The sequence below is a fragment of the Dromiciops gliroides genome, chromosome 1 (assembly GCF_019393635.1).
Source record: "Dromiciops gliroides isolate mDroGli1 chromosome 1, mDroGli1.pri, whole genome shotgun sequence".
In the NCBI taxonomy this organism is placed as follows: Eukaryota; Metazoa; Chordata; class Mammalia; order Microbiotheria; family Microbiotheriidae; genus Dromiciops; species Dromiciops gliroides.
In genome coordinates, this window is record NC_057861.1 from 58355277 (window position 1) to 58382989 (window position 27713).

The following is a 27713-nucleotide window of genomic DNA, read 5'->3' on the forward strand; positions in this document are numbered from 1 at the left end:
GAGGATTCTTTGAAGAGATCAGAGAGGTTTAGCCTAGAAAAGAGAAGACCTGGTTGGCTGGGGGTGTGGGGAGGGGATTTGAAGGGATGTCATGTAAAAGATAGATTAGACTTGGGTTTTTTGACCCCTGAAGGGAAGAAATAAGACCAATAGATAGAAGTTGAAGAGAAGCAGAATTAGGCTTTGTGTCAGGAAAAACTTCCTAACAATTAGAGCTGTCCCCAAATGAATAGGAATTGCCTGAGGAGGCAGGTCAAATGATGTATTTCCTTTAAAAAGACTATTTAGGGGGCAGCTAGGTGGTGCAGTGGATAAAGCACTGGCCCTGGATTCAGGAGGACCTGAGTTCAAATCCAGCCTCAGACACTTGACACTTACTAGCTGTGTGACCCTGGGCAAGTCCCTTAACCCTCATTGCCCTGCAAAAAGAAAAGAAAAAGTAAAGTTTTATTGAAGCTTTGTGGGTTTTATATATTTTTGATGTTTAGTCATGCCTAACTCTTTGTGCCCATGCAGTCCATGGGGTTTTCTTGGCAAAGATACTGAAGAGGTTTGCCATTTCCTTCTCCAGTGGATTAAGGCAAACAGAGGTTAAGTGACTTGCCTAAGGTCATACAGCTAGTAAGTGTATCAGACCAGATTTGAACTCAGGTCATCCTGATTGCAATGCTTTACCCACTGAGCAATCTGACTGCCTTTTTTTTCCACTATGAAAAAACTTCAGTGGTGTTACCTGTACAGGAAAACAGCAAGTGCCTATTTACTGCTTGGGGACATTTGATCCTAAATACATTTTTCCTTTTCTTGGAAAGGTGGCTCCATTCTGGATCCTCAAACATGGCTGTTCTGGAAGTCCCTCTCTTCTCGGGTTTCCGAGCCGACCTTGAAAGCCTGGAGCAGGTAAGATGCTGAGCTGGAGCTAAAACACCTCATGGTCCCTCTGGGTGGCTACACAGAGGTAAAAGGTATACAGCAAGGTTCCATGACATTGGCAAGCAGGGATTTAAAACAAAACAAAAAAACCTCAGTTGCCAAGCGCTATTTATTTTCAAGTAGATGGACAGATATTAGGAATCCAATTAGCGAGTTTCTATGACAGAGCCCAGCCTGGCTTCATTACCATGCACGGATTACAGTAATTAGATGCTATTCATTTGGAAATACCAAAGAGCCAACGTGCTCTCACAGGAGCTGGTTATGGCTTCTCAGGGGGCTGTACCATCTCCAACATCTGGATTGCATTTGAGTGGAGGCTCTGTGTCTTGGAATTTTTGCCACCCCCTCCCTTTTTTTTCTTTCTGGGTGAATATCCCAGTTGCTGCCCTGGCCCGCAGAGGAGCACAAAGTAGATTGTCCTGCAGAGTAACTGTGAGAAACCCCCAAGGGCTCTGTGCTGGGCTCCCCAGAGTTCTGCTTGGAGTGACCTTCTACTCTGTATAAAAGAAAGATCTCGGTACATACTTCAGTCAGCAAGTGTTTACTGAACACTTTTTTCTGTTTATGATGCTGGGCAGGACATAAGGATGAAAAAGGACGAAGGAAACAAGTACCATTAAGCACCTACTATGTGTCAGCCACTACACTAAGTGCCTTACAAATATTTTCAATTGATCGTCACAACAACCCCGGTACCCTAGGTGCCATTATTATCCCATTTTACAGTTGAAGAAACTGAGATAGACAGAGGCTAAATGACTTTGCCTGGGTCACATAGCTAGTAAGTCTCTGAGGCTGAATTTGAATTTAAGTCTTTCTGACTCCAGGCCCACCTACCTGTCTCAAAAGCGTCCTAAAGGGGGCAACTAGGTGTCACAGTGGATAAAGCACCGGCCCTGGATTCAGGAGTACCTGAGTTAAAATCCAACCTCTGACACCTGACACTTACTAGCTATGTGACCCTGGGCAAGTCACTTAACTCTTATTGCTCCCCCCCCCCCAAAAAAAAAAACAAATCAAAAGCATCCTAAAGGGATATTCTTATTCTTTAAGAATGCAAAGTTTAGTTGGGAATACCAAATAAGCAAAAAGATTAAAATCACAAGTACCGAATGAGGAGAACAGACAGGCCTGGAAGGATTCCTGAGGGCCTAGAGGAGGTGGGACTTAGGATCTTATGAATTCCTGCTCAAGGCACAGCTGTAAAAACTGCTCCCTCACATTCTCATTTCACCATCATTAATGAGCAAGTTCACCTCCCCTGGGAACCAGGCAGGGCCGAGGTCACTGTCCTTGCAATTCAGGGAGCCCCCTCCCCCCCAGGGAGAGGCCATTCCTTATTCTCCGAGTCTTGAAGGAGGCCTGAAATTCAGTTACAGAGAAAGAAGAGGGGCGAGGGAAGATTATTTCAAAGCAGGAAACAGGGTGCATGAAGGCCAGAAGAAATGTTCCTGGCTTGTTCAGGGAACGGTGAGCCAACCTCTGGCTATGAAGTGGACGGTGTGTGGAGGAGATGAGGAGGAAGGCAGGTTGGGTGGATTTGAACGAGTTTTGAGTGCTATTCTAAGTACGAAGCAGAGACCGATGCTGTGTGGGGTCCGAGGAGGAATGTTACTGCTGACAGGGGAGGAGACTGGGGACAGCTTTGGAGAGAAGGTGGCAGCTGAGCTGGACCCTGAGGGATGGTAGGACCTGAACAACAGGAAAGGGTAGAGGACAGAGAAGCCCTGCCCCAGAGACCCTCAGGGATCTTCCTCTGCAGCTTCCCCAGGGCTGGAGAGCTCCCTGCCTTGTTCCAGGGCAGCCCAGCCATTGTTGCGCACACTGATCCTTAAATGGCCTTGTTTATAGTAAGTGAACATCTACCACCTGGTGGTTTGTCCTCATGGTGCTGAGGGCCACATCCCTCTTCTATATACCAGACCCCAGGCTTATCCAAGGCCCCTCTCCTCTCCTGCTCTGATATCCAGGCTTCTCACTGGACTGGTCACCATCTTCTGCAGACACTGCATCTTCTCCCATTTAAGAGACAGAATTCCCAAGAGCAACACAGGCCATAGACACCCCACCCTCCCTGGGCTCCCAAGATTAGAAGCTCCTTTTACCAAAGGGGAGAAACTTTGCCACTCTAGCACATAAAATCAAAAAAAAATCATAAAAGCTCTTCCAGTGTGGTGAATCCCCCATATCCTGATAGAGTTCAAGGGCTTGGACCTCGAAATATCAGCTCCTGAGCTATTGTTAGATTTGGCCATTGGCCATTGGCCTTTCCTCTCATGCCAGGGTCCTCCATCAGAGCCACATATTAATTCGTTCAGCTTCTACTTTTCCTCATTTTCCTTCTTTCCTCTGGGCATTCTCTTTCTCTTCTCCTTTCCTCTCCTCTCTCTTTTTCTTTCTCCAATCTTCCTCCTTCCTTCCTTTTTCCCTTTCTCCCTCCCTCCCTCTTGCTGTTTCCCTCCCTCTTTCCTCCCCTTACTTTCTTCTTCCCTCCCTTTCTCTCTTCTCTCTCTTTTCTCTCCCTCTCTTCTCTCCCCCCCTCCTCTCTTTTTTTTCACTCTTTATCTCTGCCTTCTTTTTGTTTGTCTTTCTCACTGTCTCTGCATCTTCTGTGTCTCTGTCATCAGGTAGAATGATTTATGAACAGGGGCTTTTTCAACCATCTGGAGAGCTTTGGTGTTTTAATGATGAGTCTCCTGCCCCCTGGCTCCCCACAAATCCCTCTGATGTGACTGTGTGCTGACAGCATTGAGTATCCCCAAGAAAATGTGACTTCAGCTGGCCAAAGTCCTTCTCAGGAGTTTCAGCCTTCAGACTCAGAGGAGTGTGTGTTGAAGAATAGACTCCCCACTGCAGGATCCCTCAATCACTAGGACAGTTACTCCTGTCCTGCCCGGTTCATGGAGGAGGTAAAACTCATGCTTGCTCATTAATATGGTGAAAGAAGAACATACGGCAGCAGCTTTTATAGCTGTGCCTCGACCGGGAATTCATAAGATCATAATGTGGTAAAGGCCGGCTTGGCTGCCCATGGCCACATTCATTCTGTACCGTGGACGTACCTGGTTCTCTCTAGGCTCTGTGTGGGTCTGGTTCATTGCCCTGACGTTTATAAGGAAATGGCTCTGTTCCTAGGTGTTCCAGGCACTGTCTGAGACTCCTCCCTCATCCTTTATGGCCACCCTGGGTCAGCTAGGGACAAGATGTTTGCTGGCATTAGACACCGTGCATGGGAAGCAGGCACTAGGAGTCTGTGGTCACCTTGTTGGAAACAGTAAAGCATAGTTGTAGGTCACTTCTGTGAACGCTTTGTGAGGGCCGTTGGAGCTCACACCCTGAAGGAGGAGTTTGTGCTTGGGGAATCTTACTGAATGACCCCTCTCATTTGGGTCGGTACTGAAGCATACTTTCTCCCACTTCTTTCCAAAATCCTTTCCATCCTTTGAGACCTAACTGAGACCCAGCTCCTCCATGAGGCCTACCCCGAGTATTCTAGTGCATAGATCTTGTCTTCCTGGAACTTCCAGCAATCTACAACTGTCAGAATACTGGGACTGTGTGCCAACATGTCCACAGCAGGGCTTAGGAATGCTGATGTCTCTTGGACTGTTAAATTCATGAACCCATGGCCCAATGCCACCTCCTCCAGGGAGCCTCCCAGATATTGTTTATTGTTATAGGCCATGGTCCCAGTCAGTAACATGCTTCTCTTTAGGCCTCACACCACATTTTGTGTTATAACTCAAATCACCTTGTATGTCATACTTATCTGGCTTTGTGGCTTACCCTTTACTGGACTGTGAGTCCTAGGAGGACAGGGGCCATCTTAGCAAATCCCAATTCTGATGCTTACTACCTATACGACCTTGTACAACATTTAACCTGCTCAGCTCCCTCACCTGTAAACCAAGGAAGCTGGACCTACATGGTCCCTTCTAGCCCGAGAGCCATGCTCCCAGGCTCTACTCTGCATTATTTGATTAGGGGAAGGCTTGATGGGGAAACAGCATTGTGGTGACAATAGTGTTTGGTAATTAACAGTGAGCATTTAAGAAATGAGGGAGTGCTTGCAGCATAGATATCTGTAAAGATTGAGCAGGACTGGGGCAGCTAGGTGGCACAGTGGATAGAGCACAGGCCCTGGAGTCAGGAGTACCTGAGTTCAAATCCAGCCTCAGACACTTAACACACACTAGCTGTGTGACCCTGGGAAAGTCACTTAACCCCAATTGCCACACTAAAAAAAAATTAGAAAAAAAAAAAAATTGAGCAGGACAGGGCACATGTTTTACTCTGAGTCCTTCCCCTGGTATATGGAAGCTGTACCTGTTCCTCTGATATTTGGCCCTCCCCACAGCATGTGCACCAGTCTAGCTCATGAAGCTGTGAAGCCAGACTCAGTCTAGCAGTGCCCATCTGAATTGTACTTCCAGCTTCCTGGCCTTGGAATGCCCCTAACACCCAACCATAGCATCCATAAAATGTTACCACTGGAAGGAACCTTAGATTGTCCAAACCAAAACCCTCCTTTTACAAATGAGAAAGGTGAGGTGACCTGTTCTTTGCCACAGTCAGCTTGTAGCAGGACTGAGACTTGGACCCCTGATCCTCCCCTCTCACCTCTCTACTAGGCCTCCATGTGTAGTGTTTCAGCATTCATGTTCATGAGTTTTGTGTCCCCACCAGACCGTAAGCTTCCCAAGGGTCAGGCCTGTTCTTCTCCTCCAGTGTCTACCAGCAGTAACCAGGACAAAGTTGAACACTTAGAGCTGCTCAATAAATACCAGTTAAGGAGAGGGGGGAAAAGTGTTTCGGCCCAATTTTTGCTGATCATTTCCACTGGGGAGGGGGAAGAGACCCTTAGAAATTTTCTTCCAGGGGCAGCTAGATGGCACAGTGGATAGAGCACCAGCCCTGGAGTCAGAAGTACCTGAATTCAAATCCGGCCTCAGACACTTAACACTTACTAGCTGTGTGACCCTGGGCAAGTCACTTAACCCCAATTGCCTCACTAAAAAGAAAAAGAAAAAGAAATTTTCTTCTAGCTCCTCTGGGAGTGGGTGAATATGCTAACTCCCTGGCAGGTTTATTTTTAAATCAAAACTGTCTCAAAGAGCAGTGAAGTCGAAATAACTGGAGCCTTGGGAAGAAGTGATCTCTCTATCTTAAAATTCATTCTAGAGGAGAGAGAAGCCAGGTATTATCCAATATACATCCTAGATTTTTAAAGGGTTCAGCAAAAGGATCCAATGACCTAAATTTATATAAGGAAAGACAGACCTGGCAGAACAAGAGGCTCTTAAGAATGAAATTCTGGGGGGCAGCTAAGTAGCACAGTGGATAGAGTACCAGCCCTGGAGTCAGGAGGACCTAAGTTCGAATCCAGCCTCAGACACTTGTGTAAGGGGCTAAAATTCTAGCTAGTCTGTCTAAAATCTAATGAGTGGTCGCCAATAAATTATAAGCTTTAGCAAGAGTTAGACTTTTAAGTATTTATTAAGGAGAATAAGAATTTGGTGAAGAGAAAGAGAGAGGCCTAAATTCATCTATCTATTAAAGGGAGAGCACATTTCTAGTTCCGCTCTCTGCCAGAGTCCACACGAAAGAGAGTCAGAGCACCAGCCTCCCCACTTCTTCCTCCCACAAGCAAACGTCACTTTCTGATGCCAAAGAAAAGACACATGGTCTTGCCCTCAGAGACCTTTTCCTCATGGTGGAGCTTTCCTACAGTAAGTCTCCAGCAGGTGCCGTCATTCCAATCGTTACACTTGACACTAGCTGTGTGACCCTAGGCAAGTCACTTAACCCCAATTGCCTCACACACAAAACCAAAAACCCAACAACAACAACAACAACAACAAAAAGAATGAAATTCTGAGGCATCAAAGAGAAATAGCTGCAGTGAGGAAGAAGGGAGCCACCTAAGGAGCCTGATGTGGCTCTGTGGGGAACTCAGTGGCCAGCCTAGAGATATAAAAGACACCGAAAGGAGAGAAGATGGGAGCAGGAAGAGGGGGTGGAGGATGAACACAGAAGCACAGCCAGTGCTAAGTGAAGTCTCCTAGTGAAGGCTTTAAGAAACAAAAAGGGCTGGGGGCAGCTAGGTGGCACAGTGGATAGAGGACAGGCCCTGGAGTCAGGAGTACCTGAGTTCAAATCCAGCCTCAGACACTTAACACTTACTAGCTGTGTGACCCTGGGCAAGTCACTTAACCCCAATTGCCTCACTAAAAAAGAACAACAACAACAACAAAAAAAAAAAACAAAAGAAACAAAAAGGGCTTTTGTCACTGTAAAAGAAATAAGAGAAAGCTCAAAGAGGTGCAGGAATCATCCACACATAGTTCAGACTTCTCAGAGATCTGGTCCTCAGGGAAGGGAAGATATCACCTAGCTTAGGACCCTCTTGAGTTTGTTGCCTGGCCCAGGTTCAGGGGACCAAAAGATATGGCAGATGTGGCTGCTGAGCTCCCATCAGTGACCTTGCCACAGGAGCAGAGCAAGGGAGATGTCCAGATCTTCAGAAGAAGGAAGAGAGCGGAACCTGTCAAATCTCCTGTGAGCTTGGCTGCAACTCCTGGCAAAATTATAGGAGGCATCATGAAGTAATGGCTTTGGGGCATTCAGAAAGGGACACACCACTCACCTAGCTTCATCAAGAAGAGATCAGGAGCAGCTCAGTGGCGCAGTGGATGGAGCATTGGCCCTGGAGTCGGGAGGACCTGAGTTCAAATCCGGCCTCAGACACTTAACACTTACTAGCGGTGTGACCCTGGGCAAGTCATTTAACCCCAATTGCCTCACACACACAAAAAAAGAGAGAGAGATCGTTCCAGATTAACCTCATTGCCTTTAAAAAAAAAAAAAAAGACCATTAGACTTGTAGACCAGGGGAATGTCACAAACCTACTATACCAGCATATTCATAAAGCTCGTGGCATGCTCTTCTTAATGCGTTGACATCTCTTAGGGCATACCCTATGGCTCTATCCTCAGACCTATGCTAGTGAATTTAGGGACTATTAAGATAACCCTGAGAGGTAGATACTATTTTTTTTTGGTGGTAAGTTTATTTATTTGTTTGTTTGTTTGTTTGGTGAGGCAATTGGGGTTAAGTGATTTGCCCAGGGTAATAGAGCTAGTAAGTGTCAAATGTCTGAGGTCAGATCTGAACTCAGGTGCTCCTGACTTCAGGGCCAGTGCTCTATCCACTGCGCCACCCAGCTGCCCCAGTAGATACTATTTTTATCCCCATTTTACAGATGAGGAAACTGAAGCAAACAGAAGTTAAGTGGCTTGCCCATAGTCACACAATTAGTTGGGGTTTGAGGCAGGGTTTTAACTTAGCTCTTCCTGACCCAGTTCCAGTGGTCTATCCACTGTTCCATGAAGTACCTTTAAAATACCACATCTGCAGAGAGAACATACTTACCAAATTTACAGGTGGCACAAAATGATAGGAATAGCCAATGCATTAGATGACAGGATCCCCCCAAAAATCTCTGTGGCCTATAACAATAAACAATATCTGGGCAGCTGGGTGGTGCAGTGGATAAAGCACCAGCCCTGTATTCAGGAGGACCTGAGTTCAAATCTGGCCTCAAACACTTGATATTTACTAGCTGTGTGACCCTGGACAAGTCACTTAACCCTCATTACCCCTCAAAAACCAAACAACAACAACAATAACAAAAAAACAAAACAATGAACCATGTCTAAGAAGATGAAATTTCATTGAAATAAATGTAAAGCATTTTTTTTCATCAACAGGAAAATGTGGCCAGGTGATTTATGTTTAAAAGAAGGGGGGGGGGCGGCTAGGTGGCGCAGTGGATAGAGCATGGGCCCTGGATTCAGGAGTTCCTGAGTTCAAATCCGGCCTCAGACACTTGACACTTACTAGCTGTGTGACCTTGGGCAAGTCACTTAACCCCCATTGCCCCGCAAAAAAAAAAAGGGGGGGGGGCGTTTCAGTGGCCTGTGTGTTCTGTATGAGTCAGGAGCATGACAAGGCAGCCCAAATGCCAGCATTGCCGCCCGCCCTGAGGGTCTTGGTGGGCCCAGAGTAAGGCAGCTGATGGGCCTGCTCTCCTCCACCCTGGTCATGCCACCACTAGAAAATTGGGGCCACTTCTAGAAGGACACTGACAGCGGCCCACTCGTGTACTGGTGTTCATGTGGAGGGGGCTGAATAGTAAGCCGTGCAAAGAATAAGTGAAGGAACTGTAGTCGGTAGCCTGGAAAACGTGGTAGTGGTGTTGGTGTTTGTCCTTCGTCCTTGAAGAGGACCACAGCATCAAGAAGGTGATGTCATGACTTGTACTGAATTGGATTTAAGTAATTAGGGAGGGCTGTGCAAAGTCACCAGCCTCACTCTTTCCTCCAGAGCCATCTAGGTCCAGTGGCAAAATATAGATCAGGATGACTGGAGATGACCCAGAATGCAGTGGGAGACCTTGGCCTTTTTAAGCTAAGGTCTTTTCCCAGTTTCTCTTTGTCTGAGGCAAAGCCTATTCAGTTATTAAGTAATAAATGAAGCAAAGAATGGCTTCTTTTAACTAGTCAAAAAAAATCAATCTATGAGGAAAAGACCCTCAGGGTTTCTGGCAAAAAGAAACAATTGCTGTTTACACTCACTCTGAGCCATCAGAGCCCAAACAATTTAGATTGGGATGTACTATTAGCCAATCAATGAGAGCCAGAGAGATTTGGGTTTAAGGCATGGTCCTTAAGAAAGAAATCTAGCCCATAAACCCCAAGGTATCTTGTGATGCTTCAGTGATCAAAATTTATATTCCATAAGACACACCAGAACACAGGGATGCTAAGTCTCCAAGTGTTTGAAGGGCTCCCATGGGGAAGAACCATTAGACTTTTTTCTGCTCAACCCCACAGAACAGATTAGAACAATGGGAGTAAGTCACAGAGGCACATCTATGCCAAATAGAAAGAAAAACTTCTAACAATCAGAACCATCCAAAAGTGCTTTTGAAAGCGGCTGAAGGAGCCCTTGCCAGGATCTCATGGAGAAGGTCCAGTACAGGACTGGGCCGGCCATTCTCAGTGCCTCCTGGGGCCCCTCCAGTCCAGAGGGTTTGTGATTCCAGCAGTCTGAATGCATCCTGCACGTGGGGATCAAATTACATCTGGGCTTCAGAGACATTCTTCCCCAGGTGCACCCCCTCCCACACAGCGTCCTTATCCCCCAGGTCACCCCCAGAAAAGTGTTTGTGGAATGCAAATCAACCTTAACCTTTTGTGTTTTTCAGTTACTGATGAACAAGCAGATTGGACTCAAACGATATGAAGTGGAAGGAAGGAAAGTTCTTTTCTATTTCGATGAGGTAGGTAATCAGTCACAATGCCTTGGCCTGTCTCCACAAAGAACTCTTCTTTTTCTTTGCAGGGCAGTACAACTGATGAAACAGAGACTCCATGATACACATGGGGAATGGATTTTGTTTTCTTTTTTCTTTTTTTTGGTGAGACAATTGGGGTTAAGTGACTTGCCCAGGGTCACACAGCTAGTAAGTGTCAAGTGTCTGAGGCCAGATTTGAACTCAGGTCCTCCTGAATCCAGGGCCAGTGCTTTATCCACTGCACCACCTAACTGCCCCATGGGTTTTGTTTTTCTGCCTTCTCATTTGGGGGCAGGGGGATGGAGAGAAGAGGGAGGGAGAAATTTAGGAATTGAAAATAAAATTGACTTTAAAGAAATTAAGAAATGAGGCTCCATTCACAACAGAGCTCCGTGTATGAAGAAGGCAGGCTTGTTGACTCCAAATCCAGTCTTCCTTCCACTAACCCTGGGTTTGAGTCCAGGCTCTGCAACTTAATACCAGTGAATCTGGGCCAGTCATTTAACATCAGGACCTCAGTTTTCTCATCTGTGAAAAGGGTATAATAATGTTGACACTACCTGTCTCACTGAGAATGTTTTGAAGAAAGTAATATAAAAATGTGTTATTATCACTAGCTTTGACTCTCCTAAAGGAAGGCATTGAAATTCTGTAAAAGTAACAACAACAACAATAAAAACTAACATTTATATGGTGTTTACTCTGTACCAGACACTGTGCCAAGCACTTTGCAAGTAATATCTCATTTGATCCTCACAACAGCCTCAGGAAGTGTTATTATTATCCCTGTTTTACAGATAAGGAAACTGAGACAAACAGAGGTTAAGTGACTTGCCCAGGGTCATAGCTGGTAAGTGTCTGAGACTAGATTTGAACTCAGGTCTTTCTGATTCCAGGCCAGTGCTCTGTTGTGCCACCACCTGTATTAGGGTTGTTGTTTTTTTTTCATCTATCAAATAGGGAAAATAAAAACCTACCTACTCTGTCAGTATCATGAGGTGTATTGTGGGATAACAGAGAGAACTCGACACCAGAAAATCAAAGTGTTATAAACATTCAGTTCAATGCATCAAACATTTGGTACATGCCCACTAAGTGCTAGTTCTTGATCTCAGTGGTGGAGGCCTACAAAGTTAAAAATGAGACTTCTTGTCCCCCAGGAATCTATATTATACAGTGTACTGTCCAATACAACACTTACACAGATAGTTAAATACAAGAAAGCTTGAGTAAACAGAGACCACCACCAAATGGAGGAACCAAAGATTAGTTTGTGGTACAATAATAGCAATAATAGCTTCACATTTATGTAACCTTTTACAGTTAGAACTCACTTCATATATTCGTGTCTCATTGGGTCCCCCCAAAACCTATAAGATACAGAATACAGAATTACCATCGATGTTTTACATATCCAACTAAGCAAAGTCACGCCAAGGACGTTCAAGGACAAAAATGAAAGGACAACAATTGTTTTTTCAACTGAAAAGATCTGTAATTATGGTAACAAACTTTTTGCCATCAAGAACAGTGGAACTACCACCCAGGGACCCTGACATCCCAGTCTTGGATATGGTTCTAGGGAAAGTAGTAACAGCACTAAAGTGAACAAAGATAGGAAAAGCAGTTGGACTGGATAAAATGTAGATGGGAAAAGATGCAATTGTAAGAATCCTGAAGGATCAATACACAAGGTCTCTGAAGAAGTAGAGAGCATAAGCTTGGAAGAAATCTTAGACCTCATCAATGCCAAAAAGGCAACTAAGACAACACCAACAGCTCTTGACCTGTACGCCTACCATACCATCTATACAAGTATGTGTGCTCTCGAGACAGGAATTGATGGTATCCTCAACTTAAAGCACTAGCAGGGAACAAGCAAGCAAACAACACCCAGCAATGGACACCATCTTTGCCATTTTGCATTTGCCTAAAAGGTGTAGAGAAATAAAACCTCATTATGCGTATCATTTGTTGATTATGAAAAAAAGCATTTCATCAGTAGAGACCTTAAAAGCTCTCTTCTGACGCTGTCCCCCACCGATACAGAAAAAATGTTCAATATTCCTTGAAAGATTTGGCAACAAAAATAATCCTGTTAAGTCCTCTCTGAGGAGGCAGCTAGGTGGCTCAGTGGATAAAGCACTGGGCCTGGAATCAGGAAGGCCTGAATTCAAATCTGGTTTCAGACACATGCTAGCTGTGTGACCCTGGTCAAGTCATTTAACTTAATCCACTGGAAAAGGAAACAGCAAACCACTCCAGTATCTTTGTCAAGAAAACCCTATGGACAGTGCTGGCAGGCTATGATTCATGGGGTCGTGAAGAGTCAGATACAACTGCACAACCAAACAACAACAAAGTGCATTCTGATAATGAACATCAAACAAGACATACAACATATGAGGGAGATGTGTGCCCACCAAAAGCATTTTCCATCATTACGGAGCAGATTCAGCTGAAGAGGGTTTTTCTGTGGATGGTGAGCATCCTCCAGATGCTCCTGTCTCTTAGATGACATTATGCTTGGTGACATCAACCCTTTGAACACTGCAGACACTCCTGAAAGATCCATGTAACCACTCAGAAGAATTTGGCCTGAAAGACTTATCTGTGCCTGTTTCTATCCCCCTTGATAGAGTATAATCTCCTTGCAGGCAGGAACACTCCACTCCACTGGTAAATTTCCTTGTGGGTGGGAGGCTTTACATTGAATTGAATCACCAGCAGAAAGTTGGCTAAATAGAGGATGAATTTCTGCATCACCAGAAATCCAGGAAGACTAGCTACTAAGGCACCAATGGCTTTGCGATCTACTTATGTGGAGCCCCCATCCAGATAAAATCAGAGAACCTCAAAGTGTTGAAGTATTTATGGATAGGGAGATGGAGACTTAGAGAAGGGATTCTATAATCTTTAGACTCCAAATCCCCAAGCATATCGCTTCTCAATTGTTGGTGTCTACTTAGGGCTGGGGTTTTTTAAACAATAAGGAACAGAAACCCTATCCTTTGGGGAAAACAAGCATCTGATATATATCTCTTTTTGGAAGTCTTGGACATTTTGTGCCTGCTCTCTGCTTTCTTCATGTGATATCTAACCATGCGATCAGGTCTAGAGCTAACCTCACACTTGTCTTTCTATAGATTCCAAGCCAGTGCTTGACTTGTGTAAGATTTCAGGCTTTCCGAGAGTACATTGTTGGGAAGACTGCCCCCATGCCAATCACTGTGTATGACTACTATGAACCAGGTAGGTCCTTCAAAAAATCAGCCCCCCAGACCTCCCTGAGCCCCTACTGCTGCCACTGTTGCTCTGAGCAATCTGAACCTTGTCTGCTTTCTCTCCATGTAGCATTTGAAGCAACCCGCTTCTATAACGTCAGTGAAAGCAGCCCCCTGGCCAGGGAACTGTGTGATGGGCCCACGTGCAATGAGGTGGAAAGTTCAGCTAGTCAGGGACCTGGTAAGTTTTGGGGGGTTGGCAAGGATACAACTGTTAGACTTGGGGAAAACCAAGATGGAGAGCTAGGTGACTCAGTAGAGAGTGCTGAGAAGACCTGAATTCAAATTTGGCCTCAGACACTTGCTAGCTGTGTTTGCCTCAGTTTCCTTATCTGTAAAATGAGCTGAAGAAGGAAATGGCAAACCACTCCAGTATCTTTGCCAAGAAAACCCCAAATGGGGTCACAGAGAGTCAAACACAACTGAAAAATGACTGAAAACAACAACAAGATACCTTGAGGATTTCAATCCAAGTCAGTCTGAATCCCAGTTGAGAACTTGTTAAAATGTCAAAACTATTCTCCTAGCAGCGATTAGTTTCATATCTGGCTTGCCCTGCCCTGTGAAACACAGAATGAAATAAGCCGTAGAATTCTAGAATCTCAAAATTGGAAGAGACTTCTGAGGTCATCTAGTCTAACCCTGACCAGTGCAGGAATCATCTATCCGCATACCTTAGGATGGCAAAGAATTAAATGAAATTAATCAAATAAAAAATTGCAACTCTCTTCCACAAGGGAAGGCCATCCCCATTGTCATCATCACCAACGCCATCTTCACTATCCTGTAGAACATCACAGTCACTGTAATCATCATAGGCAAATAACCCACATATAGCAATTCAAGGTTTGCTTACTGCTTTGCATGCATGACTTTGTTTGATCTTCACAACGACCCTCTGAGGTAAGTGCTATTATTATGCCCATTTGAAAGATGACGAAGCTGAGGCAAGCTAAGGTTAAGTGACTTGCCCAAGATCACACAGCTGATAAGTGTCTGAGGCATGTTTCCAGCTCAGGTCTCCCTGGCTCCGAGTCTATCACTCTATCCCCTATGACATCTAGCTGTCTCATTATCACTTTTATCACCTCCTCAATTGCTGCCACCATCATTCTTACCACTGATATCACCACCACCATCTGTAAATGTCTTAAGCCTTATCGAACAACAGTCAGATTTCCAGGGCACTGGCTCCTCTGCTTGGAGGTGGTTTAGGGGATCTTTGCCTTCAGATTGAGGACTTGTTCTTTTCACTGGTTTCTAAGCTTTCACTGATCACTGAACCCTGGCTGAAGGTACAGTGTGCCTTGGAACTCCCTGCTTCTCCTGGCTAACAGCACTGCCAGCCCTGGTTCCTGATCACCTTCCCCATGTCTTCTTCTGCCCCAGGGTTGGGTCCTCACTTCCTGTACCCATTTCCTCTTTCTCTTCTACCACTTCTCTCCACAAAATCCAGGCCAAAAGCACAAGTTTTCCTATGGCTTATTTATTAAAGAAAATAGAATATTCTGATTCAGAAATAAGAACCAGGAGAATTTAATGAAGGTAACACAGCAGATAAAGCAGTAGGCTTGAAATTAGGCAGACTCATCTTCATGAATTCAAATCTGGCCTTGCTAAGGCCAGCCGATCTATTGTGGACCCCACTGTGTCCTTGATCCAATCTCTTCCCGTCTGCTTAGTGAGCATAGCATGCCTATCTCTGTGTCTCAGCTTCAGTTTCATTCCATCTACTGCGTCCTTTCCTGTTGCCCCAACATTACCAGGTCTCCTCATCCTTAAAAAATAAAAAATAAAAACCCTCCCTTTGAGTTAACCCATCACCTCATCTCTCCTCCCTTCCATAACCAAACTTCCAGGAAAAAAGGCACATATACTAATTAAATTCATTTTCTCATCTCATTCTCAATCAGTTCATCATCAAGTATTTGTTAACCTCTCTACACTGCGCTGGCACTGGGGGCACAAAGACAAAAAGAGTAACAATCCCTGCTCCCAGGGAACTTTCGTTATATGGGGAAGGCAGCATGTACAGGTGTAAATGTGCATAGGCATAAATACAAGGGAGTGTAAGGCCCTTACAGGAGCTTGGGAGGACACCAGCAATAGAGATCAGGAAAGACTCCACATAGAACTGATTGAACCGCATTTTAGAGGAAATGGGAGATCCTCTGATGTGGAGGTAAGGAGGGAGTGCGTGCCAAGCATGGGGTTGGCCGATGCAGTCACAGAAATGGGAGGTGTGGTGCCACGTGTGAAGAACAGGGAGAAGACTGGTCTGGCTAGCCCATTGAGTGATATGTGAGGAGTCTGGCAAAGCAGGTTGGAGCCAAGTTAGGAAGTGCGTTAAGAGCTAAACAGAGGAGTTTGTATTTGGTCGTAGCATTGGGGCAGCTAGGTAGCACAGTGTGATGAAGCATCAACCCTTGATTCAGAAGGACCTGAGTTCAAATCCGACCTCAGACACTTGACACTTGCTAGCTATGTGACCCTGGGTAAGTCACTTAATGCTCATTGCCCCACAAAAAATAAAATAAATATATATATTTGGTCGTAGAAGCACCCTCTAGCTCCTGGAGTGATACGGTTAGATCTGCACTTGGAGAATGTCACCTTGGCAGATGTGGGGAAGATGAATTAGCCATGGGAGAGACGAGGCAGGGAGACAAATTAAAAGGATGTTGCAATGGTCCAGGTGAGAAGGGATGAGTGTCTGAGCTAGGATGGCAGTTGTGTGAGTAGAGGGAAGGATTTGGAAATGAAAGATGTTGTGGAGGTAGAAATAGCAAAATCTGGAAACTGATCAGATACATGGGGTGAGAGAGTGTGAGTCCAGGATAATGCTGAAGTTACAGACATGGGAGATGTTTGGGGAGAATGATGGTGCCTCAACAGGAATAGGGAAGATAGGTAGAGGGGAGATTTGGGGCGGGGGGAAAGGCAGTAAGCTCTGTTTGACATGTTCAAGCCAATAAGCTAGTCCAATAAACATTTATTATTAAATTAAACATTTGTGATTAACATTTATTATTGTTATTTATTAAGCACCTACTATGGGCGTCTAGGTGGTGCCATGCTACATAGAGTGCCAGGCTTGGAGTCATCTTCCTGAGTTCAAATCTGGCTTCAGACACTTATGAGCTGTGTGATCCTGGGCAAGTCACTTAACCCTGTTTGCCTCAGCTTCTTCATCTGGAGTAGGAAGTAGCAAAAACCCTTCCAGTAACTTTGCCAAGAAAACCCCAAATGTGGTCAAGAAAGGTCAGACACAACTGAAATGACTGAACAACAACAAAAAATATGAAGAAGCCCTAAACATGCTGGTAGGGAAGACACCAATAGACAGGGAAGGGTTAAAGATGAGAGCTGGGGAAATGACAGAAGGAGCAGTTGGAAGGGGATTGGGATCAAGGGTGCACATCTATAGGGCTTGACCTTGGCAAGGAGAAGGGTAACCTCACTCTCTGAGAATGCCAGAAATGAAGGGCTGTGGGAGATGGTGTCGAGGGGTTTGAGATAAAGATTACTCATGACAAATGGCCTCAGTTTCTCAGCAAAGGAAGAGGTCAGGTCCTCAGCCGAGGTGGAAGATGGAGAAGGATAGGGAGCTCTGAGGAAAGCGTTTGTGGCTTGGGTAGGGCAGTGGAGAGGGGTACTGAATGACCAGAGTGCTAGAGTGGCTTGGGACACCTCTCCTCCACCACACTGATGCCCATGGAGCCTCCCAGGGCATATTTCTAGGGGCAAACTAGCAGGGTCTCGTCCAGTCCTTCTCAGTGGCCCTTTGGGCTGATATTGTCCTTCATTAGGAGTGCTACAGGGAGCCAGAGAGGGAAGGGGGGAACACCCTCTAAGGCTCTGCCTGCCCCAGTCCTTCTCTCCCCAGCCTTTTGCCTGCTGCTCTTTCAGGTCTGGTTCACAACGGTCCATGCAACAACGGCCTGGGCTGCCTGGCTGAGGAGTCCTTTGAACAGTGCCTCTGCTCTCGGGACTGCGGCTATGACGGGGACCCTGTGTGCGGCTCTGATGGGGTCATCTACCAAAACCATTGTCAGATGGAGGTGGCTGCCTGCAGAAACAGCACCAGGATCGAGCAGGCGTCTGCGGCCCACTGCACTGCAAGTAATTGCCGGGGGGGGGGGGGGGGGGGGGGGCGGGGGGGGGTCTGTCTTCCTTCCTTACTACTTGGGCTGAGAGAGAGGGGGGCATACATCTGACCTTCAAAAAGTCATTATGATCTGAAATTTCCTGCTGAGTTCTTCTTTTCTAACATCTGGGAAATTCTTTTTTTTTTTTTTAATTTAACAAAAATCTATTTTGCCTTCCATTTTCTTCCTCCTCCATTGAAAAAGAAACACTAAACTCGTGTAACAATGTGCGTGGTGAAACAAAACAAATTCCCACATTGGCCAAGACCAAAAACGCATGTCTCGGTTTGCACCTGAAGGCCCATCACCTCCCTGCTAGGAGGTGCGCAAGCAGGCATCATCATCCTGCTCTGGAATCGTGGTTGGTCACTGGGTTGATCAGAGTGCTTGAATCTTTACAATGTTATGATGTAAATTGTTTTCCTGTTCTGCTCACTTTACATCTATCCACACAAGTCACCTCCAGTCTTCGGGTGCCCACCAGATGGTCCCGTTTGCTCCAGTTCCTCAAGGCTGCCTTCCATCCTCTTCCCCAGAGAGGCTGGTCCTGAGCGCTCTCCTAGAGTGTGAAAGCTGGAGGGGGCCTGGAGGTGGATCTTAGAACCTAGGCCAGGCAATGGGGGAAGCTGAAGGAAACAAAGTGCTCGGGTGGAGTCACCAGAGCAGTGGCGGCAGGTGGGAGACCTGTACTCCAGTCACTGTTGACATTTGCTCATCGAGTCACTTATACTCTCTGTGCCTCGGTTTCCTCCTCACCATCCACTTCCCAGGATTGCTTTGTGTTCTGTAGCCTGAAAGGGCCAGGAAAAAAAAACCATATTGTTGTTGTTCAGGCTCATCTTGCAGTCATGTCTGCCTCCTTGTGACCCCATTTGGGGTTTTCTTGTCAAAGATATTGGAGTGGTCGACCATTTCCTTTTCCATCTCACTTTACAGATGAGGAAACTGAGGTGAGGTGATGGGCTGGGGTCAGGTCAAATGCAGGATTGGGCTCTGGGGCACGTAGAGAAATCTGAGGAGGAGGGAGAGATGATCAGAAGTCGACATTTAGGGGCAGCTAGGTGGCGCAGTGGATAGAGCACCGGCCCTAGATTCAGGAGGACCTGAGTTCAAATCCGACCTCAGACACTTAACACTTACTAGCTATGTGACCCTGGGCAAGTCACTTAACCCCCCCAAAAAAAACAAAAAACAAAAAAACAGAAGTGGACATTTAGGGGCAGCTAGATGGCGCAGTGGATAGAACACCGGCCCTAGATTCAGGAGGACCTGAGTTCAAATCCGGCCTCAGACCACTTAACACTTACTAGCTGTGTGACCCTGGGCAAGTCACTTAACCCCCAAAAACCCAAAAAACAAAAAAACAGAAGTGGACATTTGGATGGCTCTGACAGCCTGGGAAGCCAGCTGCAGAGGTCCAGTTGGGAAGGGGCAAAGGCCTGAGTGAAAGAACAGGATGGAGGGGAATGATTGTGTTTCCTCCAAAGTAGACATCACCCTCCCAGACAATGTCCCTTCTTTTCTTGCTTTTGTGTCCTTGTTTATACCATTCCTTCTACTTAGAATGACCTGACCCTCTTTCCCCATCAAAATCTTATCCCTTCTCAAGTCCAGCTGATTTACTACCTCCTCCCAGAAGCTTTTCCTCATTCCCCTAACCAGATGTCTTTGGGCCCTGGAATTCTGTCATGTGTGTTGTCACATGGCAGTTCTACATGTAAATATGTTCTATCTTCCCTACTAAATTTACTTGGAGCTTCTTGAGAGTAGGGACTATCTGTGTGCCTGTATGTGTACAGCACTGTGCACATTGTTGGAATTCAATAGTTGGTGATTGAATGAATGGCTACATGAAATGGAGGCCTCAAGAAGTAATGGTGGAGGGGCAGCTACGTGGTTGCAGTGGATAAAAGCTCTGGCCAGGATTCGGGAGGACCTGAGTTCAAATCCAGCCTCAAACACTTGACACTTACTAGCTGTGTGACCCTGGACAAGTCACTTAACCCCCATTTTCCCCACCCAAAAAACAAACAAAAAAAAGAAGTACTGGGGCAGCTAGGTGGCGCAGTGGATAGGGCACCGGCCCTGGAGTCAGGAGGACCTGAGTTCAAATCCGGCCTCAGACACTTAACACTTACTATCTGTGTGACCTTGGGCAAGTCACTTAACCCCAATTGCCTCACTTAAAAAAAAAAAAAAGTACTATTGGTGGGCTCAAGGTGGGCTCAAGAGCCTAGGCTAGGGAGTCAGGTGTTTGCTGGCTCCTCCTTCAGAGCCCCTCCCACCCTACTACCTGCTTCCAACCTTATCTACACACTCTTACAGTGAAACCTCAGGGACCTTTTTGTGAGGCTGACATAGGCTCGTGGTTATAGCAGAGTCCTCTGACTCATGCTCATTTCTCTAGTGAAGTACAGGGGGGATTATGCAGGAGGCCTGAGTTCAAGTCCCAGCAATACCACTTAACAAATTGTGTGACCACAGACAAGGTAATTCTCTTTGACCCTCAGTTTCCCTGTCTAAAAAATGGATATCATGGAGTCTCAGAGTTGTCTAGTACAGCTTATATCAGACAGGAATATCCTCTCTAATATCCCTGACAATGCCAGACACCACTTAAAGATACCAGAGATTGGGAGGCTCCCCACCTCCAGAGACAGCCCATTCTGCTTCAGGATCCTCTGGCCTGCCCTTCTTCCAGGGCTCTGGGAGTGAGAGAAAGGAGCAAATGGACAGGAAGCTTAAGAGCTCACAAGTGCATGAACTTTGGGGCCCTTTGGTTCTGCCTGCTGCTTGCCACAGTCTGTTTTCCAGCTCAGGGCAGATCTGTAGTTGTATCTTCCCCATACCCTCAGCTGCAGATGTCAGGGTGACCCATTCTTTTCTCTTTTTGGGGGGGGGGAGGCAGGGCAATGAGGGTTAAGTGACTTGCCCAGGGTCACACAGCTAGTAAGTGTCAAGTGTCTGAGGCTGGATTTGAACTCAGATCCTCCTGAATCCAGGACTGGTGCCTTATCACTGCACCACCTAGCTGCCCCCAGGTTGACCCATTCTTGCCAGACAGTGTTCCTTCCTCGGTCCTCATCTTTCTTCCTATCTCTCTACCGACTCTGTCCAGCTTTCCATGAGGGTTCTCTTTCCTATCTCTTCTCCTACCTCTTGAACAACTCCTCCTTAGTCTTCTTTGAGGCCTCTCTTTCCCCTGCTCCCCTTGGTCCTGGGTGGACTCTCAAGTCCTCAGCCCCCTGCCTTCTGCTTCACTGCTGCCCTCCTCTGCAGGGGAGCTCATCAGCATCTCTGGCATCAGGCATGCCACTGCTAAGCTGAGGCTTCCCAGAAGCTACTTTCCAGCCCTGACCTCTGACCTGCCCTCCAGGACCCCAACCACTACCTCACATCTGCAATGTTCCCAATTTAATGTGGTTCAGACAATCATTAAGATTTAGAGCTGAGAGAGAGAGAGAGATGAGAGAGAGAGAGAGAGAGAGAGAGAGAGACTCTAAAGGTCAGCAGAGGGTCATCCAATCTCCTCATTTTACAGATGGGGGAAAGCAGCTCATAAAATTCACCTCCCATGTCCTCTCATTATACATAATCCACCATTCTTTCCACTATGAAAATTCAATTTAGCAAATAGTAAGCACCTTCTGAGTACAGAGCTCTGTGCTAGACACTGAAGGACACATAGAGTTTAGATAAGGTGTGGTCCCTGACCTCACAGAGCTCACAGAGCTCACATCTGGGATTATAGAATGACCTATGTAGAGCTAGGAAGAATTTGAGAGGCCATCTACCCCCAGCCCCTCAATTTAAAACTGAAGAAATGAAGGCCCAGAAAACTGAAGTGATGCCCAGATTGTATCATTGTCATGTGAAATACATTAGGAAAGTCTAGTCTGGGGGCAGCTAGGTGTCACAGTGGATAAAGCACCAGCCCTGGAGTGAGGAGGACCTGAGTTCAAATACGGCCTCAGACTCTTGACACTTACTAGTTGTGTGACCCTGGGCAAGTCACTGAACCCTCATTGCCCTTCCCAAAAAAAAAAAAAAAAAGGCTAGTTTGACTTGGTCTTCCATGGTCAAGTGAGAATTGCAGCATCAGAGGACTGACATGAAGCAGGACCATCTACCTCCCAACAGAAAAGGTGGGATATGGGGAAATGAGGTGTGGCTTCAGATGTCGCTAGTGTGATTTGTTTGGCTTGACCAGGAAGAGGCAGTGTCAGGCAGAGTCTTGGCTTCAGTCCCACCTATGGGACCTTGAATAAGTCACACGACTTCCCTGTGCCTCAGTTTTCCCTCTGTAAAACAAAGGTGTTGGACTAGATTACCTCTGAGGTCCTTTCTAGCTTGAGATCTATTTTAGTTGTTCTTGTTGATGCTCCTGCTGCTATTGTCATATTGTTGTTGCTGTCTCTGAGCTATTTGTTGTTTTAAGTATTTTATTTTATTATCCTCCAGTTACATGCAAAGGTAGTTTCAACACTTGTTTTCATAAGATTTTTAGTTCCAAATTTTTCTCCCACCTCCCTTCCCTCCCCCTTCCCCACCAGACAGAAAAACAATCTGATATGGGTTATATATATATATATATATATATATATAATATATATATATATATATATATATATATATGTGTGTGTTGTACAATCACATTAAAATATTTCTGCATAGTCACATTGTGAAAGAGAATCAGAACACAAGGGGGGAAAACCCTACAAAAAAAAAGTAGAAACAGTATGGTTCAATCTGCATTCAGAATCTACAGTTCTTTTTTCTGGATCTGGAGAATATTCTCTATCGTGAGTTCTTTGAAATTGTCTTGGATCATTGAACTGTGAGAAGAGCAAGTCTATCACAGTTGATCATCACACAATGCTGCCATTACTGTGTACAGTATTCTGGTTCTCTCACTTCACTCAGCATCAGTCCACTTAAGTCTTTTCCCAGGTTTTTCTGAAGTCGGCCTGCTCATTATTTCTTATAGCACAATAGTATTCCATTATATTCATATACCACAACTTGTTCAGCCATTCCCCAACTGATGAGCATTCCCTCGATTTCCAATCCTTTGCCATCTGCTGCTATTGTTGCTGTCTCTGCTGCTACTGTTGTTGCAGCTACTGTAGCTGCTCTTGCTCTTGCTGCTGCTGCTGTTATTGAGGAGATATTCCATTACGGGAGTGAGGATCTGGGGTGGAAAATTGGGACGTGACGGGGAAGTAGAAAATACCAATAAACATTTAATTTAACGTAAACACCAATTAATAATTTAAAATAAAATAAAGAATGAATAGGGTTTCAGCAGGTGGAGAAGAGGGCATTCCAGACATAGAGGCCCATATAGAAGCAGGACAGCATGGGGTATAGATGGAGAGGGGCACTCGTTCCACTTGGTGCAGTATAAGACAAGACTGGAAAGTACCATGCTCCCACACTTGGCTGCTGAGCTAAGGGAGCCATAGAAGGTTTTTGAAGAGAGCAGGATTAGATCCATGCATAATGTCTCTATAATATGAACTCATGGTGAGCCAACACACTCTTCCTTACACACTAACCTCCTCTCTTCTTTGGTGTACCCATTTGCCAGCTAGAAACATCAATGTCATCTCTGACTTTCTCCTTTAAGGCTCCACGTACAAAGGAAGTCCTTCTGTTTTTGCCCTCATCGAATGCCATCTGGAGGCTTATGTTTCATTCCCCAACCAACACTCCCTTCCCTGGCCACCCCCTTTGCTCTATGTGTTGTCTTCCCCCTTTTAGAATGTAAGCTCCTTGAGGGTAGACATGGGTTGGGTTTGGTTTTGTATTTGTGTTCCCAAGTTTTAGCACAGTTCTTTGTTCATTCATTCATTAATTCATTCCTGCCGGGCACCACAGTTTGGGAAGGACATTGAGAATTGATGACTTCATAGATTATAGAAACCTTAGAGGTTATCTGGCCCACCTCAGTTGTGGAAACTCAGGCCCAGAGAGACGTAAGTGACTTGCATGTGGTCATACAGGTAAAGATTGGCAGAGCCAGAGCTCCCTCTCACCAGAGGTATTCAAGTAGAAGCTGAATGAGGCACTAGCAGGGATTGGGCAAGGAGCACCTTAGCAGGGATTGAGCAAGCTTGCTAAGGACACAGTAAATGTCCTCAAAGGTGCCTCCCCTTGCCTTGGTCATCTGGGGTTGTAGGCGCTGGAGGGGAGGCAGCTCCAGGTTGGTCCATGCCAGATGAGCCCCACGAACCCTTGGCTTCCTAGGCAATTAGTCTGTTTCCTCTTTGGAGCTTGTGACTTTTTCCTTCCCTTGAAGCTGCAGAGAGCCCAGCACAGCCACCATCAGACATGGCCTACTAACTTCTATGAGTATGAGCCCTGACCCCTATGGCTCTGAGGCTGAGAGCTTTGCCACTAGGCCAGAGCTGACAACAGTCAGCAGCGCTCTGAAGGTACCTGGAAGGAAGGAACTACGGGGACCACATGGAATGGTGAGCCTCTCACAAACTGTCTCCAGTCAGATAACCCCTGGAAGTCTTCAAGGAAAAACCAGGTGGCTGTTTTTGTGGGGGCGGGGGTTAAACAGGGTATGTGCTTTGAATAGGAAGAAGGAAGGAGGGGGCAGCTAGGTGGCGAAGTGGATAGAGCACTGGCCCTGGAGTCAGGAGGACCTGAGTTCAAATATGACCTCAGACACTTGATGCTTACTAGCTGTGTGACCTTGGGCAAGTCACTTAACCCTCATTGCTCCACCAAAATAAATAAATAAATAAAATAAAACAAGCAAACAAAAAAAGGAAGGAAACAAGCATTTATTAAATGCCTGCTATGTACCAGGCCCTGTGCCAAGTGCTTTACCAATATCACTTCATCTGGTTGTCACAACCTTGTGAGGCACATGCTTTCATTATCTCCATTTTACAGTTGAGGAAACTGAGGCAGACAGAGGGTAAGTGACTTGCCCAGGGACACACAGGTAGGAAGTCTCTGAGGCCAGATCTGAACTCAGGGCTTCCTGGCTCCAGGCCCAGGGCTCCATCCACTGAGCCACCAGGTGGCTGGACCAGACGTTCTCTGAAACTCTTCTCAGTCTAGCATTCTGGTTCTCTGACACATGTGTCACTTTACTTGCTGCAGCTTTGGGAAGGGTGCTGTAGCCACAGGAACCCTAACTACTCCCTTCCCAGATCTCAGCCTGTGTGTGATTCACCAGCTACTGTTACCAGGTGCACAGACAGTGCAGGGTACAGAAGGAACAGAGCCTAGCACGACACAGCAGGAGACTGAGCTTCGGGTCTCTCTTCTACCCGGATGGACGGGGTTACCTTAAGCAAGGCCCTTCCCTCCTTTTATTTATCTGTACAGTTTGGGTTATAGGCTTCCCTATTGGAAGAAGACAGCATGGTAGAGTAGAAAAGAGGCTGAATTTGGAATCAGAGGACTCCAAATTCTGCCTCTGATACTTACCAGCGATATGGCTTTGCACAAATCAGCTAACTTCCCAGGGCCTCAGTTTTCTCATCTGCAAAGTGAAGGTATTGGACTAGGCAGCCTCTGAGGACCTGCCAGCTCTGAATCTAGGAGCCTATGATGATTGGTCACAGTGTTTTTGAAGGGCTGAATATCTCTTTAAAATGTTTTTATTAAACACTGATGACCACGAGTAGAAGTAACCAGATAAACAAAACAAAGGGTCACACCTTCCACCAAGACTTTCTCCAGACAGGAGGTGTGTTCTCAAGCCAGAGCTGCAGCTGCAGCCACAGTGAGATAGATGGAGGCCCAGAGGCTCATCCTCGCATCCAGGACATTCCCCTACCCACACCTCCCATGCAGAATTGCCTTCCATAATGTTCTTGACAATTTCAAATGACAATTTCAGTGAAACACCACTCAGCAGGCTTATGGAGGCAATCGGTTCATTGATGGTTGTGTCTAAATAACAGCTGTCAGTTGAAAGAACACTAGATATGGGGTCACAGGACTTTGGGTCAAATATCAATACTGTCGCTACTTGTATCACAGCCCCTTGAGGTCTCAGTTTCCTCATCTATAAAATGAGGGAAGCACTTTTAAGGACCCTTCCAGCTCTAAAATCCCTGATTGTTATTGGGTTATTCAGCTGTTTTCAGTCACGTTTGACTCTCTGTGTCCCTACTTGGGATTTTCTTAGCAAAGATACTAGAGTGGTTTTCCATTTCCTTCTCTAACTCATTTTACAGATGAGGAAACTGGGGTAAACAGGGTGAAGTGACTTGCCCAGGGTCACACAGCTAATGTCTGAGGCCACATTTGAGCAGGTTAAGAGTCTTCCTGACTCCAGGCTCGTCGCTCTATCCACTGAGCCACCTAGCTGTTGTTGGAAGTAATGCCTTAAAATGAGCTAAAATGAACCTCCCTCCAACTCACTTCCATTGGTCCTAGCTACAGATATTTGTCTCCAGACACAGCATCCCTTTTCCCTGCACACTGAAGCTGACAATAATAATGCTGTGATCTCCTTTTCAACAGAGATGATGACCTTCCCAGGAGGAGAAGTGGCCCAGAGGGTGACTCCTTAATGGTTTTGCTCACATCGCTGACTTTGTGGAGAGCAAGAAGGACCTGGATCTTTCTCACCCACTGCAAAAGCCTCCTGTCCCTTCCCTAGCCATGCTGAGTCTGCAGGGGAGCAGGGCTCAGTCTGCACCAGCTCCTGTGCTTCATTGTCAGTACACACCCCCTCCCCTCTTCCATGCACTTCCTGCCTCTGTCAAGTTTTCCCATAGAGCTTCTAACTACCAGTAACTGCCGAGAGCAGGAATGGCATTTGAGCAAGGGCCTCTTCTGGGGGCAGGAAGGGGACAGGGGGCCTATTTACTTTGGAGCAAGCCACTGTCCCCTGCCTTTTTGGTGCCTTCGATTTGTACAGAGTTTTTCACTTTTGATCCATGAATCTTCACATCAATCACCTCATTCTAGCCTCTCGACAATCTGTGAGTTAAGGCAAGGCAGGTATTAGTTCCTATTTTACAGATGAAGGAAAACGAGGTGCAGAGAGCTTTTGTTGAGCACCCCTCCCCTATGCACAAGACCCTGTTCTCAGCCTGAAGGGGAAACAAAGGTAAATACGATATGATTGCTGCCCCTTGTGGAATCTGGGAGGAAGGCCTAAGACAGGTGGATGAATACATAGAACAGATGAGCTAACCAATATCGACTTGGCATGATGAATAAAGTGCTAGGCGAGAGGAGGCAGGGGGTCCTGGCCCAAGTCTGAAGTCAACTGCTGTGTGACTCTAGGCAAGTCCATCCCCTTCCCTGGGCCTCACTTCCCCATCTGTACCCGTAGCGACAATACCTGCCATGCCCTCTTTTGAAGGGCTGTGGTAAGGCAGACACAAAACAAAAGATATATCAATCTGCAGAACCAAAATGGAGAGAGAGGGCCACAGAAATGTGGCGTCTCATGCCCCTGCCCAGCCTTCGGGACCCGGTTCTAGAGGGCCTGGCAGCTCCACAGCGACCGCTTAGGGCTGGCTCAGCCCTGGCTTTGCTGCCCCCAGGATTGGCCAAGGGCCCAGGACTCAAAGCAAGGAGGAAGCACATGACCATGAGCGGTTTTAGAAGCAATTGTTAATAAAATCTCAGTATCTAAACGAAGCCTTCTGAGGACCATAGATCATGCATTGTCGATCATACATTGTCGGGTGATGGGGCCCGATTACCAGGGTATGAATGAAGGAAGAAGCTCAAGACCTTTACACTAAAACAACCTGCGAAGAATCCATTCCAAAGGATTCTGGAGGCTGTGCGGGACAGACAGCAGGGCCAGGGGCTGAGGAAGAGCTCAAATGTTCACTGAGAGCCAGTGAGAAGAGCATCAGGGCCTTCCAGGACCCTGGCAGAGCTCCAGAGATAAGGCAGAACTCTGCATCCCCTAGCTGGCTTCTGCTTTCTCTACCCACGGAGAATGAAGCTGGGATGATAAAGCAACAAGGACCAAAATGGTCACTGAAAAA

At 46.2% G+C, this 27713-nt stretch overlaps 1 protein-coding gene across 1 annotated transcript in view; it reads left to right on the forward strand.

The window, feature by feature from the left end:
* CPAMD8 (C3 and PZP like alpha-2-macroglobulin domain containing 8) overlaps positions 1-26933 on the forward strand; it is a 169017-nt gene extending 142084 nt beyond the window's left edge. Inside the window, exons 36-42 of the mRNA XM_043975621.1 lie at positions 813-900; positions 10206-10280; positions 13442-13547; positions 13650-13760; positions 17489-17701; positions 24029-24203; positions 26224-26933. Coding sequence (XP_043831556.1) covers positions 813-900; positions 10206-10280; positions 13442-13547; positions 13650-13760; positions 17489-17701; positions 24029-24072 — 637 coding nt within the window. The 3' untranslated portion in view covers positions 24073-24203; positions 26224-26933. The remainder of the gene's footprint in view (positions 1-812; positions 901-10205; positions 10281-13441; positions 13548-13649; positions 13761-17488; positions 17702-24028; positions 24204-26223) is intronic.
* Positions 26934-27713: the final 780 nt, after the last annotated feature.